The sequence below is a fragment of the Dendropsophus ebraccatus genome, chromosome 10, assembly GCF_027789765.1.
Source record: "Dendropsophus ebraccatus isolate aDenEbr1 chromosome 10, aDenEbr1.pat, whole genome shotgun sequence".
Classification (NCBI taxonomy): Eukaryota; Metazoa; Chordata; class Amphibia; order Anura; family Hylidae; genus Dendropsophus; species Dendropsophus ebraccatus.
In genome coordinates, this window is record NC_091463.1 from 16,590,311 (window position 1) to 16,606,927 (window position 16,617).

General features: G+C 45.1%; 1 protein-coding gene across 1 annotated transcript in view; it reads right to left on the reverse strand.

Moving 5' to 3' along the window:
* Positions 1–722: 722 nt before the first annotated feature.
* Positions 723–16,617, reverse strand: part of ENG (endoglin) — a 45,708-nt gene continuing 29,813 nt past the window's right edge. The window contains exons 10-15 of the mRNA XM_069986553.1: positions 8,129–8,164; positions 6,949–7,056; positions 6,656–6,856; positions 6,056–6,107; positions 4,926–5,027; positions 723–3,808 (exon numbers count right to left, since the gene is read on the reverse strand). Coding sequence (XP_069842654.1) covers positions 3,690–3,808; positions 4,926–5,027; positions 6,056–6,107; positions 6,656–6,856; positions 6,949–7,056; positions 8,129–8,164 — 618 coding nt within the window. The 3' untranslated portion in view covers positions 723–3,689. The remainder of the gene's footprint in view (positions 3,809–4,925; positions 5,028–6,055; positions 6,108–6,655; positions 6,857–6,948; positions 7,057–8,128; positions 8,165–16,617) is intronic.

Genomic DNA, 16,617 nt, shown 5'->3' on the forward strand with positions numbered 1-16,617 from the left:
ACTGAACGAGAAATTGTTGATCACTTTATAAGACCTGGACCTATTTTTATCGTTGTTCGCATTAAATAAGACGTCGTTCGGTCACTCGCAGTAGATACGAACGCAATAGTGAAGAAATAGCGAAGAAAAAACGATTGCAAATACGATCATAAGTAACGATTATCGTTCCATGGAAATGAGTGAACGTTCTCAGGTCTTTCGCGATAGCGGCCGTTTGAGATCGTTAATCGTTAACGATTATGCGAACGATAATCGTCCGGTGGAATAGGGCCCTTACCACCCATGTTATCCACCTTGTAGTCTAGTTATACAGATGGTGCTCAGGTAGGTGGGGAGGTACGTGTGGAAGCTTAGCTTACCTTCCTCATTCCCCTGCCTGGCGTCTGTATCAGATCCCTGTAACTGTGTAATTGAGTCCTACATGGTTGGTGTTCTGCATGTGACATGTCCATGCATGGGGGATTGGGGGAGATAGATAGATAGATAGATAGATAGATAGATAGATAGATAGATAGATAGATAGATCCAACAAAGAATTACTGCAGCACTCGAATATCACTTCGAACATGTTTATTTCGCTCAGATATTCGGGAGTGCTGTGGTAATTCTATGTTGGATATATATTGCACCTTTGGTCATGTAGGTACTTACCGCTTGGCACCAACACACTATTTTGGGGTCATCTTTAAATTATAGATAGGGGATAGATAGATTCAGTCAAGGAAAATTGAATAAAAATCTTTATTTTGACGTTACTCTGTACATAACAATGCGGATAACTTATACAGATTATGTGGTTGTAATATCAGACCCATAACAGTTAAACCAATGTTCCTGTAGATCTCCAGCTGTTGCAAAACTATAGCTCCCATCATGAACTGACCGCCACAGGCAGTGCATGCTGGGAGTTGTAGTTTTGCAATAGCTATAGAGCAGGGATGGGGAACCTTCGGCCCTCCAGCAGTTGCAAAACTACATTTCCCATCATGCCTGGACAGCCAAAGCCTTATGGGAATTGTAGTTTTGCACCAGCTGGAGGGCACAGGTTCCCCATCCCTGGTGTAGAGCCACAAGTTGGAGTAAGGTTAAAGGGGTTATCCAGTGCTACAAAAACATGGCCACTTTCTTTCAGAGACAGCACGACTCTTGTCTCCAGTTCAGGTGACGTTTGCCATTCACTTCAATGGATCTGAGCAGCAAAACTCCACCCAAGCTGGAGACAAGAGTGGGGCTGTCTCTGGAAGAAAGTGGCCATGTTTTTGTAGCACTGGATAACCCCTTTAAAGGGGTTATAAAGCGCTACAAAAACATGGCCACTCTCCCCCTACTGTTGTCTCCAGTTTGGGTGGGGGTTTGAAACTCCGTTCCATTAAAGTAAATGGAGCTTAATTGCAAACCACACCTGAACTGGAGACAACAGTAGGGGGAAAAGTGGCCATGTTTTTGTAGCGCTGGATAACCCCGGCTACCCATTATATGTGGATGGTGTGAAGGACCAGGGGACGTTATTCTGCACTGGTCACCATGTTGCTCTGTAGGATGTGTGTCACAAATGATCCCATTATTTCAGCAATATAAATGTCAGAATCTGGATATCCATATAGCTTATTTCTTGGTCATCTGGGTTCATATTTTTTTGCTAGTGTTGTATACATTGTGGATGTATCTTCAGGGTTTTACTTCTAATGAAATGTATATGTCAAGTGCAACATTGGGAGCATACACAATATACACTGTACCAACAACAGCCAACATAGATAGACAAATATTCTGAACATGGTAACATATATATTCTACAACCTTACAAATAATGCAGACCCATTAATAAATATATACAACCTCTAACCTCTTCACGGCCCAAGGCCTCCTGAGCCCTGTGCGGCCGTAATAAGCAGCCATCATGACCCCAATAATTAGAATATCTATACAAAAGTAACAATACAGGTTAATACGTGAATCCAACCTCAGGGCTAGAGCTAAACCAAAGTCTGGCATCAAAAGTATTGGAAATTGTGCTGTATGATCATGTGACTGCGTCTCGATGAAGCACAGCAATCGCCTTTACTGTAAATGTGTTTCCCAACAACCAATCAGATTGCAGCATTTATTTTTCCATCATAGGTTAAAAGCTGGAATTTGCTTGGTTGCTATGGAAAATTCTTGGCCCTGATGATCTAAACTAGGCTGGCCTTGTTGCCCATAGCAACAAATCAGGGCTGCAAACAAAGGAAAACTGCATCATTATCTGTTGCCAAGGGCAACAAGGTCAAATGACCACTGCGCCATGGTCTAGCTCTAGCCGTAGAAAATACTATACAATAAACATACAGCTTTTACATAGTAAAAATAAATAAATTAAAAACATTGATTTTTTTTTTTTACAGATTTGTATAATCTAATAGAATTTTGTGCCCAAGGAGGCCCGGGAGGCTAAATAGAGGGTAAATGAAGGGTGTATACATGGGAGGTGAATGCTAAGCCCCCTATTAGTATTAGGGGGCTATGTCCAGGCAGGAGGTGCCTATATATATATATATATATATATATATATATATATATATAGTGATGTAGACTGGAGGGTACACATATACATATAGTTATAAATCAACCTCAGTGAGTGGGTGAGCTGGTGCTTATACACAGCAGCTTATCTGAAGGAGCCGAGCTGCAGTGTAAAGCATAGAGGAGAAGACACAGCAGCAATCTCAGCCTCCCAATACAAAGCAGGGGGATTACAGAAAATAAATAGGTAGGTGTTATACAAAGGACTGGAATGGTGTATTTTTTTTTTTAGATCTGAACATTCACTACAGTATAATGCATTCAGTATGTAACTCTGATATAAGTGCTCCTATAGATTAGGTAGCCCCATTGCAACAGGTGCTGTGTCATGCATTACATGCGCCTTGCCACTTCTAGAGGGCTTTTTTTCCATCTCCTTTTTGTTGTGTTGTGTTGTCAAGGTCCACAGAAGTCTACACCGTCTGTAAGGCTGGGTTTTTGCAATCTGTTTTTGCAATTCGTTTTTTATATGTTATATGACCACCTAAAGTCCCTTTAATTTTTATACCATAATAACATATGAGAGAGTGAATGCCATGATGACTATTGTTCCGTGTATCTTGGGCTTGATGAGGTATTCGTCATTTGCTACAATATATACTATGGATAGTTGACAAGACACCGTCCGGCACATTCAGATGCTGCTTTATGGTATACACATACAATGCGGTCCTAATACGATATATGACTGCTGCAAATGACCGTCAAGTCTTATGATATGTAAAAGTGATTACTGTAGGTTGGATTGAGAGGTTTACATTCAGGTTGGTTATGTAGCTTAATAGAAAAAACACCTAATAACTGGAAGTGTCCATGCTCCACCTTTGGTTTGGGTTATCAGACCAGTCCCGATGGAGGCGTCCATGTTTTTTTTTGTTTTTTTTATGTGAAAAACTTGATAGAAACCGTCTATTAGTTTTCCCATTGGAGTGTCTTTGTTACCCGTCACATTATAGAGTTCATGTCCGTTATGGATGTTGTTCACCTATTGTTCTTTGGCGGATAATAGAGACATACAGATCTATGGGTAGAGAGAAGACCCTCACATTAAAGTCACAGCTTTATAATCGGATGGGGCCCTGTCCTCTGTGTCTCCTGTATGGCGGGGATCCGTAGGCTCTCCATGGTTATGCTCGGCTGCTGGTGCTGCAGGGGGTACTCTGTGTGCTGTCAATACTGTGGTTTGTGCTGCTGCTCTCGGACCCTCCCGGAATTGTTGGCACTGGCTGCATCTTAAAAGAGGAGCCTACATGGGAAAAATGGAAGGTGTTTTCAGGATCAGCTGTCATTACAAGTTATATTATATGTGACCATTACATAACTTGCATATGGCATTTTCATCAGTTTTCCCCACTATCTCTAATTTTCAGTTGTCTCTCAGCTAGTAGGTAAAGCCTAGATCAGGAGCTCTGGCTGTCCAGTCATGATGGGAATTGTAGTTTTGCAACAGCTGGAGGGCTGAAGGTTCCCCATCCCTGGCCTAGATGCTATGATGTCTCTTATATGCTGCACACACAAAGAAGAGGATATGCTGCTCCTCTATAGCACATACACAGAAGAGGCAGCAGCATAGAGGACATTATAGAGCAGTCCCAAGAGGTGTAAGCTGCTTTTCACTAGTGTTTCCTGACCAACATTCTACAGGTAACTCCAGCCTTATAATCCAATATTGTGTGTTATATATTGCCCAGTATCCCATCCTAGAACCAATGAGGATGTTCCTCTGGGGATGAATATGAAAAGGAAAACATGACCTCATATTCAGCAAATATGGTTGTGTTCTCCTTTACTGACAGCTAGCAGAGATATGGTAGAATGCATTACATTGGGAACAGTTACTTTTGCAGTTTGTTGGTGCAGAACTGGGCTTTGGACATGACCTAGTCATTGCACTGAAATATCATGGGTATTCACATGTGTGGATAAATAACATGGGTAGTCTCTTGTTTGGGTATATTACATGGATACACACATGTGCAATATTTTTAACATTGATACTCACGTTTAAGTTTATACAACATAGTTACACGTGTGCGGTATATAACATGGCTATACTTGTGTGCGGGTACATAAAATGGGTATATAACATGGGTACTTTGGGTACATGTGTGGGTATTTAACATGGGTACTCACACATGTGGGTATATAACATGGGTACTCACGCATGTGGGTATATAAAATAGGTGAACAAGTGTGCGGGTATATAACATGGGTACACAATGTGCGGGTATATAACATGGGTACTCACATGTGCAGGTATATAACATGGGTACTCACGTGTGTGAGTATATAACATGGGTACACAAGTGTGCGAGTATATACATGGGTACACAAGTAAGAGGGTATATAACATGGGTACTCACGTGTGCGGGTATAGATGTACCACAAAGCGGCTGTAAGCAATGCTCCAATCAGAAATGCTCCGAATGTGATTCCCAGGACAGACTCCATGCCGAGGCCTTGCCCTGGAGAGACACAACATTAAGAGGATGTAGATTTTGTTCCAGTGCAGGTGTTGTATGAGTTGTATGTATTTGGCGTCTTGCCCATGTTACACGCTGCCAGTCAGCTTATCGGGCCAGCACTATGGCGCTCTCGCTCCCCCTCCCTGTAGAGGCTGATGAGCACTCCATGTCTCTTTCTCTTTCCAATAGGCTTGTGTTTGTTTTGGCTTCTGGTGGCTTCCTTCCTGCCCTCACATCTCCCCATTCCCCATGTGCTGGGGTCAGTGCACACTGTTTCCTGAGGGCAGCCGGAGCCCTCGCGCTGACTTCTCCCTGCCGCTGACATCACCCATCCCTGGGGAGGAGGAATCCCGGCTTCTCCCTCAGGATAAAGTCAGTAATTCTGCACTTTTCTCCGTCACGGTAGTAGACAATCAAATCCTAAACGCTCCATAGCTCATGTCCATGTTCCCGTATTGCGTATAAATATAAAGGGATCGAAATGCGTCGGATTTAATACATTCATACATTTATACATGGGAAAGTTTTCTGGAGCCAAATCCTTACTCTATACAAGTTATGGATCTCGCTGACTTGGGGCGCCCTACAGCAGGTAATCACTATGTATCCATACATTATATAACACACAGTAAAAAAAAAAAATTATATAATTTGTTGATATGAAATCTACACTGATTCGTGTGTGTTTTTTTTTTGGGTGTACCTGTCTTTGTATTGCTTTCTTTTGGCCTCGGCATTGTGCTTATCAATCCTTATCCTTAGATACTGAACTTAGATACTTAAAGGCACATGTCAGGTAAACTAGATGCCCTCTATTGTGCCCAGTGTGGGGTCTGCAGGGGCGGAGCTTGACACAGTGATTGAAAGAATAAAGGGTCAGTCTGTGTGTCATGCTCCTCCTCTCCATCATCCTCTGGCTGTATCTTTTACATTGGTTCCGCCATCATATCATGTCACCCGAGCTCATCCATCCTAATAACGTAGCCTCAGATTGTCTACAACATAACATCATAGAATTGTTCACTTACTTTGTGACCTGTTGACAATGGTGACATCCAATGACTCGGACAAACAGTAGTCCTAGGATAGAAGAGAATGGATATGTTTGAGAAGGGTATAATGGGGGTTGGTTCTCCGTATACAGTAAGTACATGACTATGGAATATTCTAATGTCCACGCTGAGAGTCAGGTTGTGCCCTATGTAGCTTCTGGCTTTAGCCCATCCTCCTGTGCCACTGATGGTCTCAGGAGGATTCCCCCTGTCACAGCCTTTTAAAGCTAGCTGTTTTTCATGTGGTCAGAACATAAAGTTACCCTGTGGCTATGCAGGTCTTCATGACCACTTGTCTACTGTCAAGTTGCATTCACCAAATTCTCTTTGCAACAAACGCCCACACCACCAATTGGCCATCGATCTTATTCCAAGTCCTTACCAGCAAAGGATGCCGCCTCTAAAAGTACCTCTCACCTTTCACCAATAACATGTGGCTTCTGCCTCACACTGACACTACTTCCTCCTAGCAGCTCCTTATATAATCTCCCCCTAATATCTGCAGCAATAGAGACATCTAGTGGTAACAGCTAATATTACAGTGTACACTTATACTGTATGTATCTCAGGACTCACCAGTGAGGTATCATATCCATAACAAAATTTACAGCTGAGTTTAGCCGAACTTGTTTCCGGAAGTGCTAATCCTTGTGTAGTAAATTTCCAGGATAATTGTTCCGAAATGGCGTCCGTTCGGCTTCTGTTCAGCATTAATGTCTTGTCGCCAGCCGATAAATCACACTTGATGTTTGATTGGTATATTAGAGGAGTGTCCACCTAGCAGAAGGACAGAGGGACAAGAAGGTGTTACAGATCTCATATACATATACACACTATACAAGAGGACAAGAGACGTCCACACAATGTACCTGCACATAGATGACCTGGTCAGCATCGAATAGCTTGGTAGGCAGTGTGTAATTGGAGTTTTGGAAGACTTCCATTTTGATGGTGGGAATCAGGCAAAAAGATATTTGCTAAAAATACATAATAGTAATTTTATAGAGATATATATGTATTCTGTAGTACACAGAAGTAGAGCAGCACATGGACTCTATATAACACTCTAATATAATAAGAAATAATACACTCACTGACAAAAAAATAATGCAGATAGAAAGATTGGATAACTGCAAAAATGGGCAGCTACAGTATGTAATGATCACAGGTGCGGCCTCTTCAGATGCCCGGCCCGGCCACTAGAGGGTGTAATAGTGCCTCCTCCATTGCCCCATAAAAATACACTAAGAGGCTACTTTTGTGTAGTGTACCTCTTGGTGGTAGATCGGTAGATGTATCACTATTACATCACGTATGTATCACCATTACATCACACATGTATCACTTTTACAACACACATATATCACCATTACATCACACATGTATTACTATTACATCACGTATGTATCACTATTACATCACACATGTATCAGTATTACATCACACATATATCACCATTACATCACACATGTATCACTATTACATCACACATATCACCATTACATCACACATGTATCACTATTACATCACACATATCACCATTACATCACACATGTATCACTATTACATCACGTATGTATCACTATTACATCACACATGTATCTCTATTACATCACAAATATATCACCATTACATCACGTATGTATCGCTATGACATCACACATATATCACCATTACATCACACATGTATCACTATCACATCACGTATGTATCACCATTACATCACACATGTATCACCATTACATCACACATCTATCACTATTACATCACACACGTATCACCATTCCATCACACATAGAGGGGGTCATTTCATTCCTTCTTCTAGGTGCAGTAATTTTTTAAGTCAATAGGAGAGATTTATCAAAGGGTGTTAAATTTAGACTGGTGCAAACTACCCACAGCGACCAATCACAGCTTCTCTTTCCTTTCACCAAAGCTAGAAGCTGAGCTGTGATTGGTTGCTGGGGGCAGTTTGCACCAGTCTAAATTTTTCACCCTTTGATAAATCTCCCCCATTGAGTGTATGTTATAACATATAGTTTTACTTACTGTGTAGATGATGTCTTCTCCCCTTCTCACAAATATCTAGAAAAAGAAGCACAAAACAATTATAGAAGGAGGTTGTATATATAAGGTCGCTGGCCAAATGTGAAATCTTCACCTCTGTGGCTGACATCAGTGGCGTAGCTACCAGGGTCGCAGCGGTCGTCGCTGCGACCCGGCCCGCTATGAGGGGGGGCCCGCCAATGCACTGCTCACCCCTTAAATTACTCTTGTGACCACAAGCATTGATTTGCGTGCTCGTCAGGGCCCCCGGCTGATGCGCGGCTGCCGGGGGTGTCCCGACCTATCCCCGGCAGCGCGGCGCATCAGTGAGCTGCCTGGGGCCCTGACTTCCGGCACAGGAAGCGCACGTCAGAGACGCTTCCTGTGTCAGAAGTCACAGCCCCGGCGTACAGGGAGCTCACTGATGCGCCGCGCTGCCGGGGATAGGATGGGACACCCCCGACAGCCACGCATCAGCCGGGGACAGCGCCTGAAGAAGAAGAGGAGGATCGCCGGGGGAGCGGGTTGTCAGGTGAGTTTGTGTGTGGTTTTTTTTTTTTTAAATACTGCTTAGCATAGAGGAGAGGGGGGGGGGGCATTTATAATGGGGGAGAAGAGAAGGGGGGCATCTATAATGGGGGAGAGGGGGGGCATCTATAATGGGGGGAGAGGGGGGACATCTATAATGGGGGAAAGAGAACAGGGGGGCATCTATAATGGGGGGAGAGGGGGGCATCTATAATGGGGGGAAGAGAAGGGGAGGCATCTATAATGGGGGGAGAGGGGGGGCATCTATAATGGGGGGAAGAGAAGGGGAGGCATCTATAATGGGGGGAGAGGGGGGGCATCTATAATGGGGGGAAGAGAAGGGGAGGCATCTATAATGGGGGGAAGAGAAGGGGGGCATCTATAATGGGAGGAAGAGAACAGGGGGGCATCTATAATGGGGGGAGAGGGGGGCATCTATAAGGGGGGAAAGAGAACAGGGGGCATCTATAATGGGGGGAGAGGGGGGGCATCTATAATGGGGGAGAGGAGGGCATCTATAAGGGGGGAAAGAGAACAGGGGGGCATCTATAATGGGGGGAGAGGGGGGGCATCTATAATGGGGGGAGAGGGGGGGCATCTATAATGGGGGAGAGAGGGGCATCTATAAGGGGGGAAGAGAAGAGGGGGCATCTTCAAGGGGGGGGGAGAGGGTGGCATCTATAAGGGGGGGAGAAGAGGGGCCATCTTCAAGGGGGGGGAGAGGGGGCCATCTATAATGGGGGGAGAGGGGCATCTATAATGGGAGAGGGGGGGGCATCTATAATGGGGGGAGAGGGGGGCATCTATAATGGGGGGAGAGGGGGGCATCTATAATGGGGGGAGAGGGGGGCATCTATAATGGGGGAGAGGAGGGCATCTATAAGGGGGGAGAAGAGGGGCCATCTTCAAGGGGGGGGACAGGGGGCCATCTATAAGGGGAGGGGGTATCTATAAGGGGGGGAGAAGAGGGGGCCATCTTCAAGGGGGGGGAGTGGGGGCCATCTATAAGGGCAGGGGGGCATCCATAATGGGGGTAGACGGGGTCATCTATAAGGGGAGGGGGGCATCTATAATGGGGGGGGGAGAGGGGGCCATCTATAATGGGAGGGGGGGCATCTATGATGGGGGTAGAGGGGGTCATCTATAAGGGGAGGGGGTCATCTATAAGGGGAGGGGGAGAGGGGGCCATCTATAAGGGAAGGGGGGTGCAACATGCAGTGGGGGCCATCTATATATACTATACCTACTGTGCTGTTCTCCTCACTTATCTGTATGTTATTCAGATGTTTTATAACTGCATTGTTTACATTCATTCCTTGTTGTATTCATTACATGTATTCTTGTTGTGCTGCCATCTGCTGGCCAAGAGTTTAGACTCCCCTCCATTTTCACATTTTTTGGTTCGTCCCTTAGTAGGTGTGTCTTATAGCCCAGTCTCCACGTCACTTCCTGTAGCAGGCATTCTTCATCCTGCTTCTGACTGGAGAAGTAGTGCTTGCTTGGGTTTATCAGAGTCATAATCTTCTGACCAGAAATTACAAGTGTCAGCAAGGTATCTTCTAGGAAAGCAGCAACAGCACAATATAACTACTATACCGCATCCGTGACTAAGCTGTATGTGACGTTATTAAACTACGTTCTGCTCAACTTTCTACTCTACCTGACGCTTATTCTGGTTCCTGTCTGCCTCATATGCTGGAATACAAGGTAGGAAATCTCCAGTCAGGCCCACTAGTCAGATAAACCTTCACTCGCCGCATGTGGGGACAGAACAGTCAGAAGATTCACTTAAAAAGCCCAAAATCACAGCTAGAAATTGCCTGTAACCCAGATCAGTCAGAGGTCTCCATAGCAACAAGCACATGGTCAGCTAATCTGAGACAGCACGTCTGGACAGGCCTCAGGACAAGCACAGTGTGTGTCTGCTATATTCTACACCTGCATAAAGTCTTCCACAGAGCACCCCAAGCTGTTTCTCATATCTTACATGAACCTTTCATCCCTTAGTAGAAGGACAGTTTTGTGTGTGAAGCTCCCTCAGACCATACCCCTCCTAAGAGACTTGCTGCATACTACCTCCCGTTGGTCTGGCCACCCAGACTTGAAAACCCCACAAATCACTCAAATAACGCTGGGAATCATATCGGGGTGTCCTAAAGAAGCTGTGCTGCGATTTTCAGACCCCAATTCCAAAGTTAATTTTCTTAAAGAGACAGTACGCTTAAAATCAAAATGGCCGAAAAGCATCCCGAGCAACTCCCCAGTGATAAAACACAGCAAGGACAAGTCGATAGTGATGATTTGGAACAGCAGGAAGCAGAACTCACACTTCCAACAGACCAAGTTGTCCGACCAAGACGCTCTCTCAAACCGACACTAAAGGTAATTGAAAATTATCATACTGCTAAAAATGAGCTCTGTGATGACCTGGAGGAGAGATGGAAACGAGTTACCTCCCTCATGGCAAGTCTTCAATCCTTCAAGGGTGACGCCGAGAGTCAACAAGATGCTGTTGCACGGCTGAATACAGAGCATGAAAGATATAAGAGACTGTTTGCAAAGTATATCGCCTTCTTAAAAGCCTCTAATATCGATGAAGCCTTAATAGAGCTGATCAAGGCAGAATCATCAGAAATAGAAAGAGACGCCATGGTGCAGAATGCTAAAGACAAAGCAGAACTCCGTATCTCTCATCTACAAGAGACTAGATCGCACAGATCAAATTCATCTAAACGTTCATCACGGTCATACAGATCCTCGTGCTCAAGAAGCTCAGCCCTGAGTGACAGAATACTAGAGGCCCGCATAGATGCAGAGCAATCCAAAATAAGACGTGCCTTCAGAGAAAAGGAAGTAATGGCAGAGGCTCAGATAAAGATCCTTCAAACAGAGATGGAAGAGGAAGTTGCAATGGCCGAAGCTAAGGCTAAAAAAGAGAGTGCAGAAGCAGAGGCTCAGATAAAGATCCTTCAAACAGAGATGGAAGAGGAAATTGCATTGGCCAAAGTAAAGGTACTTGAGCAAGCAATGAGCCAAAGTCTCGATCCAGTTTGCTTGCCACAAGAAATAGACAATCCTGTCGATCGCACCAATGACTATGTGCTGAATCAGTTACCTGCAGCCCCCCCTATTTCTAGCACCATTCAAGCTGACAACACTGAAATCTCCAAGTCAGCTCTACCTGCAGCTACGGTGCCACCTATAGCACCCGCACGAACTGATGATCGTCACCCAGATGTGCCTTCTCAAGGACAACTATCACAGGAAGATGGTTACCGAGTGTTTTCTGGCCTAGTCGCGCAGCACAAGCAGCGGTCGTCAGAACTTATAGAGGCTAAACCACAGCTCAACCCTGCAGCAACATCATTCTACCCTGGAACATCTCACCCTTTCACGCCAACCAACCCATACGCCCAAGGGGTACAACGAGTTGACACGGCAACAAGAAGGGAGAAAACAGATATATCTGAGTTCGCAAGGTACATGGTTAGCAGGGAGCTGATCAACACCAGTCTCTCCAAATTTGACGACCGCGCAGAGAGCTACAGAGCCTGGAAAGCAACCTTCAAAGCTGCCATCGCCAACCTCAACCTTACCGCAGAGCAGGAGCTTGATCTCATGGTCAAATGGCTGGGCCCTGGCTCTACAAATCGCATCAAGAGCTTAAGGACTGTCTATGTGGGACAAGCTGAAGCAGGTCTTGCCGCTGCCTGGCAGAGACTTGAACGTACCTTTGGCAGTGCCGAAGCAATAGAGAAAGCCCTATTCAAGAGACTGCAGAACATCCCAAAGATTAATCTGAAGGAAGTCCACAAGCTTCAGGACTTAAGTGATCTGCTCATGGAACTGGAACTTGCTAAAAGAGATCCTCGTCTATCTGGACTATGCTATCTGGATACCGCCCATGGGGTAAACCCAATCGTCACAAAGCTGCCATACAGTTTGCAGGAGAAGTGGGCAACATCAGTCTCAAGATATAAGAGAGCACATGATGTCACCTTTCCACCATTCATCCACTTCTCCAGGTTCATCGACGAACAGGCCCAGATGAGGAATGACCCCAGTCTTGACTTCCTGGAGCTCAACACTCCAGCTGCATCATCATCAAGGTATGAAGGTGCCACACAGAAACACAGAGACTTTAAGAGCTGTGCGAGTGTTAGAAAGACTAACCTGCCACCACCTGCAGCATCCACGGGTAAACACCAAACTAACTCATCAAGAGACAAGTCCTTTAATCGTGAATGTCCCATTCATAAAAAACCTCACTCACTAAATAAATGCAGAGGCTTCAGGTCCAAACCCATACAGGAACGCAAGAAAATCCTCACTGAGCTAGGAGTATGTTTCAGATGCTGCGCCTCATTGGAGCATATGGCTAAGGACTGTAAATCTGCCATTAAGTGTGAGGAGTGTCACAGCGACAGACATGTCACGGTTATGCACCTAACCCCACTCACCAGTGATTCATCGGCTGCAGTTACCAGTATTCCCACTACAAGCCATGGCGGGGAGCCTCAGAATCGTGCTAACTCTACCACTGATGTTTCCTGTTCATGCTCGGAGGTATGTGGGGAGAGCCAAAGGGACAAATGTTGTGCCAGAATATGTCTGATCAAGGTTTACCCAGAAGGACAACCAAAAAAGGCTCTAAAAATGTATGCAATCATTGATGACCAGAGCAACCGGTCCCTAGCTGGACCTAAATTCTTTGAAGCCTTTGGGATCGAGGGACCCACAAAACCCTATACCTTAAACACCTGCTCAGGCAGCATAGAGACTTGTGGCAGAAGAGCACAGGGATTCATCGCTTCTCCCATCAATGGAGACACAGAGATACCCTTACCTGCACTGATTGAATGCGACCAAATACCTGATCACAGGGATGAGATTCCTACCCCAGAAGCTGCATTTCACCAACCACACCTAAGGCACCTGACCAGTGTTATCCCACCCTTGGATATGGACGCTGAAATTCTACTCCTGCTTGGCAGAGACAATCTAAGGGTACACAAAGTGCGTCAGCAGTGTAACGGTCCTGACTATGCCCCATACGCCCAGAGACTGGACTTAGGATGGGTAATCATTGGAAATGTATGCTTGGATCAATCAGGAATTGACTCCTTTAAGACTTACGTGCACAGGGACGGACGCACATCTTGCATCAAGCCGTGCCCTCATCACTATAAAGTCAAGGAGAAACCTCCAGACCTCATACAGCTGCCTGACGTCATTCCCTCCCCCTATGCTGACAACTTGGGGAGATCAGTGTTCGTCACAACGAAGGATGACGATAAAGTAGCCTTGTCAGTAGAGGACAGAGACTTTGTCAAGATTATGGACAGTGAATTCTCTAAGGAGGAAACCAATCACTGGGTTTCTCCACTACCGTTCAGAGCTTCCAGGGTAAGACTCCCAAACAACCGGGAACAAGCTTTGCAAAGATTTAACTCTCTTCAGCGTTCCCTAAACAGCAAGCCTGAAATGAGAGAACACGTTGTCACGTTTATGGAAAGAATATTCCGGAACAACCATGCAGAACCAGCTCCATCTTTGAAGAAGAACGAGGAGTGCTGGTACTTACCTTCATTCGGAGTATACCATCCCAGAAAACCTAATCAAATTAGGGTTGTATTTGACTCAAGCGCCAAACATCAAGGTGTGTCTCTTAATGACGTCCTTCTCACAGGTCCCAATCTGACAAATAACCTTGTCGGAGTCTTGATGAGGTTCAGAAAAGAGCCTGTTGCCATCACCGCTGATATTGAACAGATGTTCCACTGCTTCATAGTCAGAGAGGACCACAGGAACTTCCTCAGATTTCTGTGGTACAAGGACAACGACACCACCGAGGAGATGATGGAGTACTGCATGAGAGTACATGTATTTGGGAACAGCCCTTCACCTGCTGTAGCGACTTATGGCCTTCGCAGAACCGCCAAAGAGGGAGAGTCCCAGTATGGAAAGGATGCCAGAGACTTTGTAGAAAAGGACTTCTACGTAGATGATGGACTCAAATCATTACCTACTGAAGAAGAGGCAATTGATTTACTTAAAAGGACTCAAAACATGCTGTACCAAGCCAAACTACGGCTACACAAAATCACTTCAAACAGTCTGGCTGTCATGAGAGCCTTCGAGTCAGATGATCATGCTCCTGGATTCAAGGACATAAACCTGGGTCAAGACGATCCACCAGTGCAAAGAAGCTTAGGCCTGAGGTGGGATCTGTCCGCCGACTCCTTTGGCTTTCAAGTAAGTCGTGCAGACAAACCCTTTACAAAACGTGGTGTCCTGTCAGTTGTGAACAGCCTATACGATCCACTGGGATTTGTAGCGCCCATTATCATACAAGGTAAATCCCTACTGAGACAGCTTTCTGAAACCATCAAGGATTGGGATGCCCCCCTTCCTTCTGATAAAGAGCAAAAGTGGGAAGCCTGGAAGCAATCTTTGTATGCCTTGGATCAGATCCACATCCCAAGATGCTATGTCAAAGCCTCACTTACTGCCAGCAAGGGGAAAGAACTGAATATTGACACCAAGCCCATCCAAGATCAGCTGGCAGAGAAGGGTTGCACCTGGATTTTCAATCCTCCTCATAGTTCCCACATGGGAGGCGCCTGGGAAAGGATGATTGGGATCTCACGCAGCATCTTGAACTCTATGCTTATGGATGTGAATTCTTCAAGACTCACACATGAGACCCTGGTTACTCTTCTCGCTGAGGTTTCCGCCATCATCAACTCAAGACCCCTTGTTCCAGTATCAATGGATCCTGAAGCACCAGCTATACTGACTCCAGCTACTCTTCTCACCCAGAAAACTGGGAATCAACTGACGCCAAGTAGAGAGTACACTCATGGAAACATCTACCAAAGACAGTGGAAACGTGTACAACACTTAGCGGATTACTTCTGGAACAGATGGCGAAAGGAGTATCTTGTGATTCTTCAAGGAAGAAGAAAATGGCAACACCAGAAACCAAACTTGAAAAAAGGAGACCTCGTATTGATGAAGGAACAACAAACCGAAAGGATGGACTGGCCTATGGGACTAGTTACAAAAGTTCTTCCCAGCAAGGATGGCAAGATCCGGAAGGTGGAGTTGAAGATCTCCAGGAAGGGTGAGACCAAAATGTTTGCAAGGCCTATCAACGAACTGATCCTGATATTGCCTGTTGAGGATGTTCCTGGCGGATGAACAGGATTGAACTTTCTTTTAAAGAACTTTATTCCTCAGTTATGAAACAGGATTATCTCACTGTTTATATTGCATATTAACATGTTTTGTTTCAGGTTCTGCACTATATTTCATAGAAATTAGTTTATAGTGAAATCCCCCTAAGGGAATTTCAGACGGGGAGTGTGCTGTTCTCCTCACTTATCTGTATGTTATTCAGATGTTTTATAACTGCATTGTTTACATTCATTCCTTGTTGTATTCATTACATGTATTCTTGTTGTGCTGCCATCTGCTGGCCAAGAGTTTAGACTCCCCTCCATTTTCACATTTTTTGGTTTGTCCCTTAGTGGGTGTGTCTTATAGCCCAGTCTCCACGTCACTTCCTGTAGCAGGCATTCTTCATCCTGCTTCTGACTGGAGAAGTAGTGCTTGCTTGGGTTTATCAGAGTCATAATCTTCTGACCAGAAATTACAAGTGTCAGCAAGGTATCTTCTAGGAAAGCAGCAACAGCACAATATAACTACTATACTGCATCTGTGACTAAGCTGTATGTGACGTTATTAAACTACGTTCTGCTCAATTTCCTACTCTACCTGACGCTTATTCTGGTTCCTGTCTGCCTCATATGCTGGAATACAAGGTAGGAAATCTCCAGTCAGGCCCACTAGTCAGATAAACCTTCACTCGCCGCATGTGGGGACAGAACACCTACTAAATGAGGGTGTAAAGGGGACAGTACAGATGTGCAGTGTGTATAGAGATGAGGATGGTGTCAGTG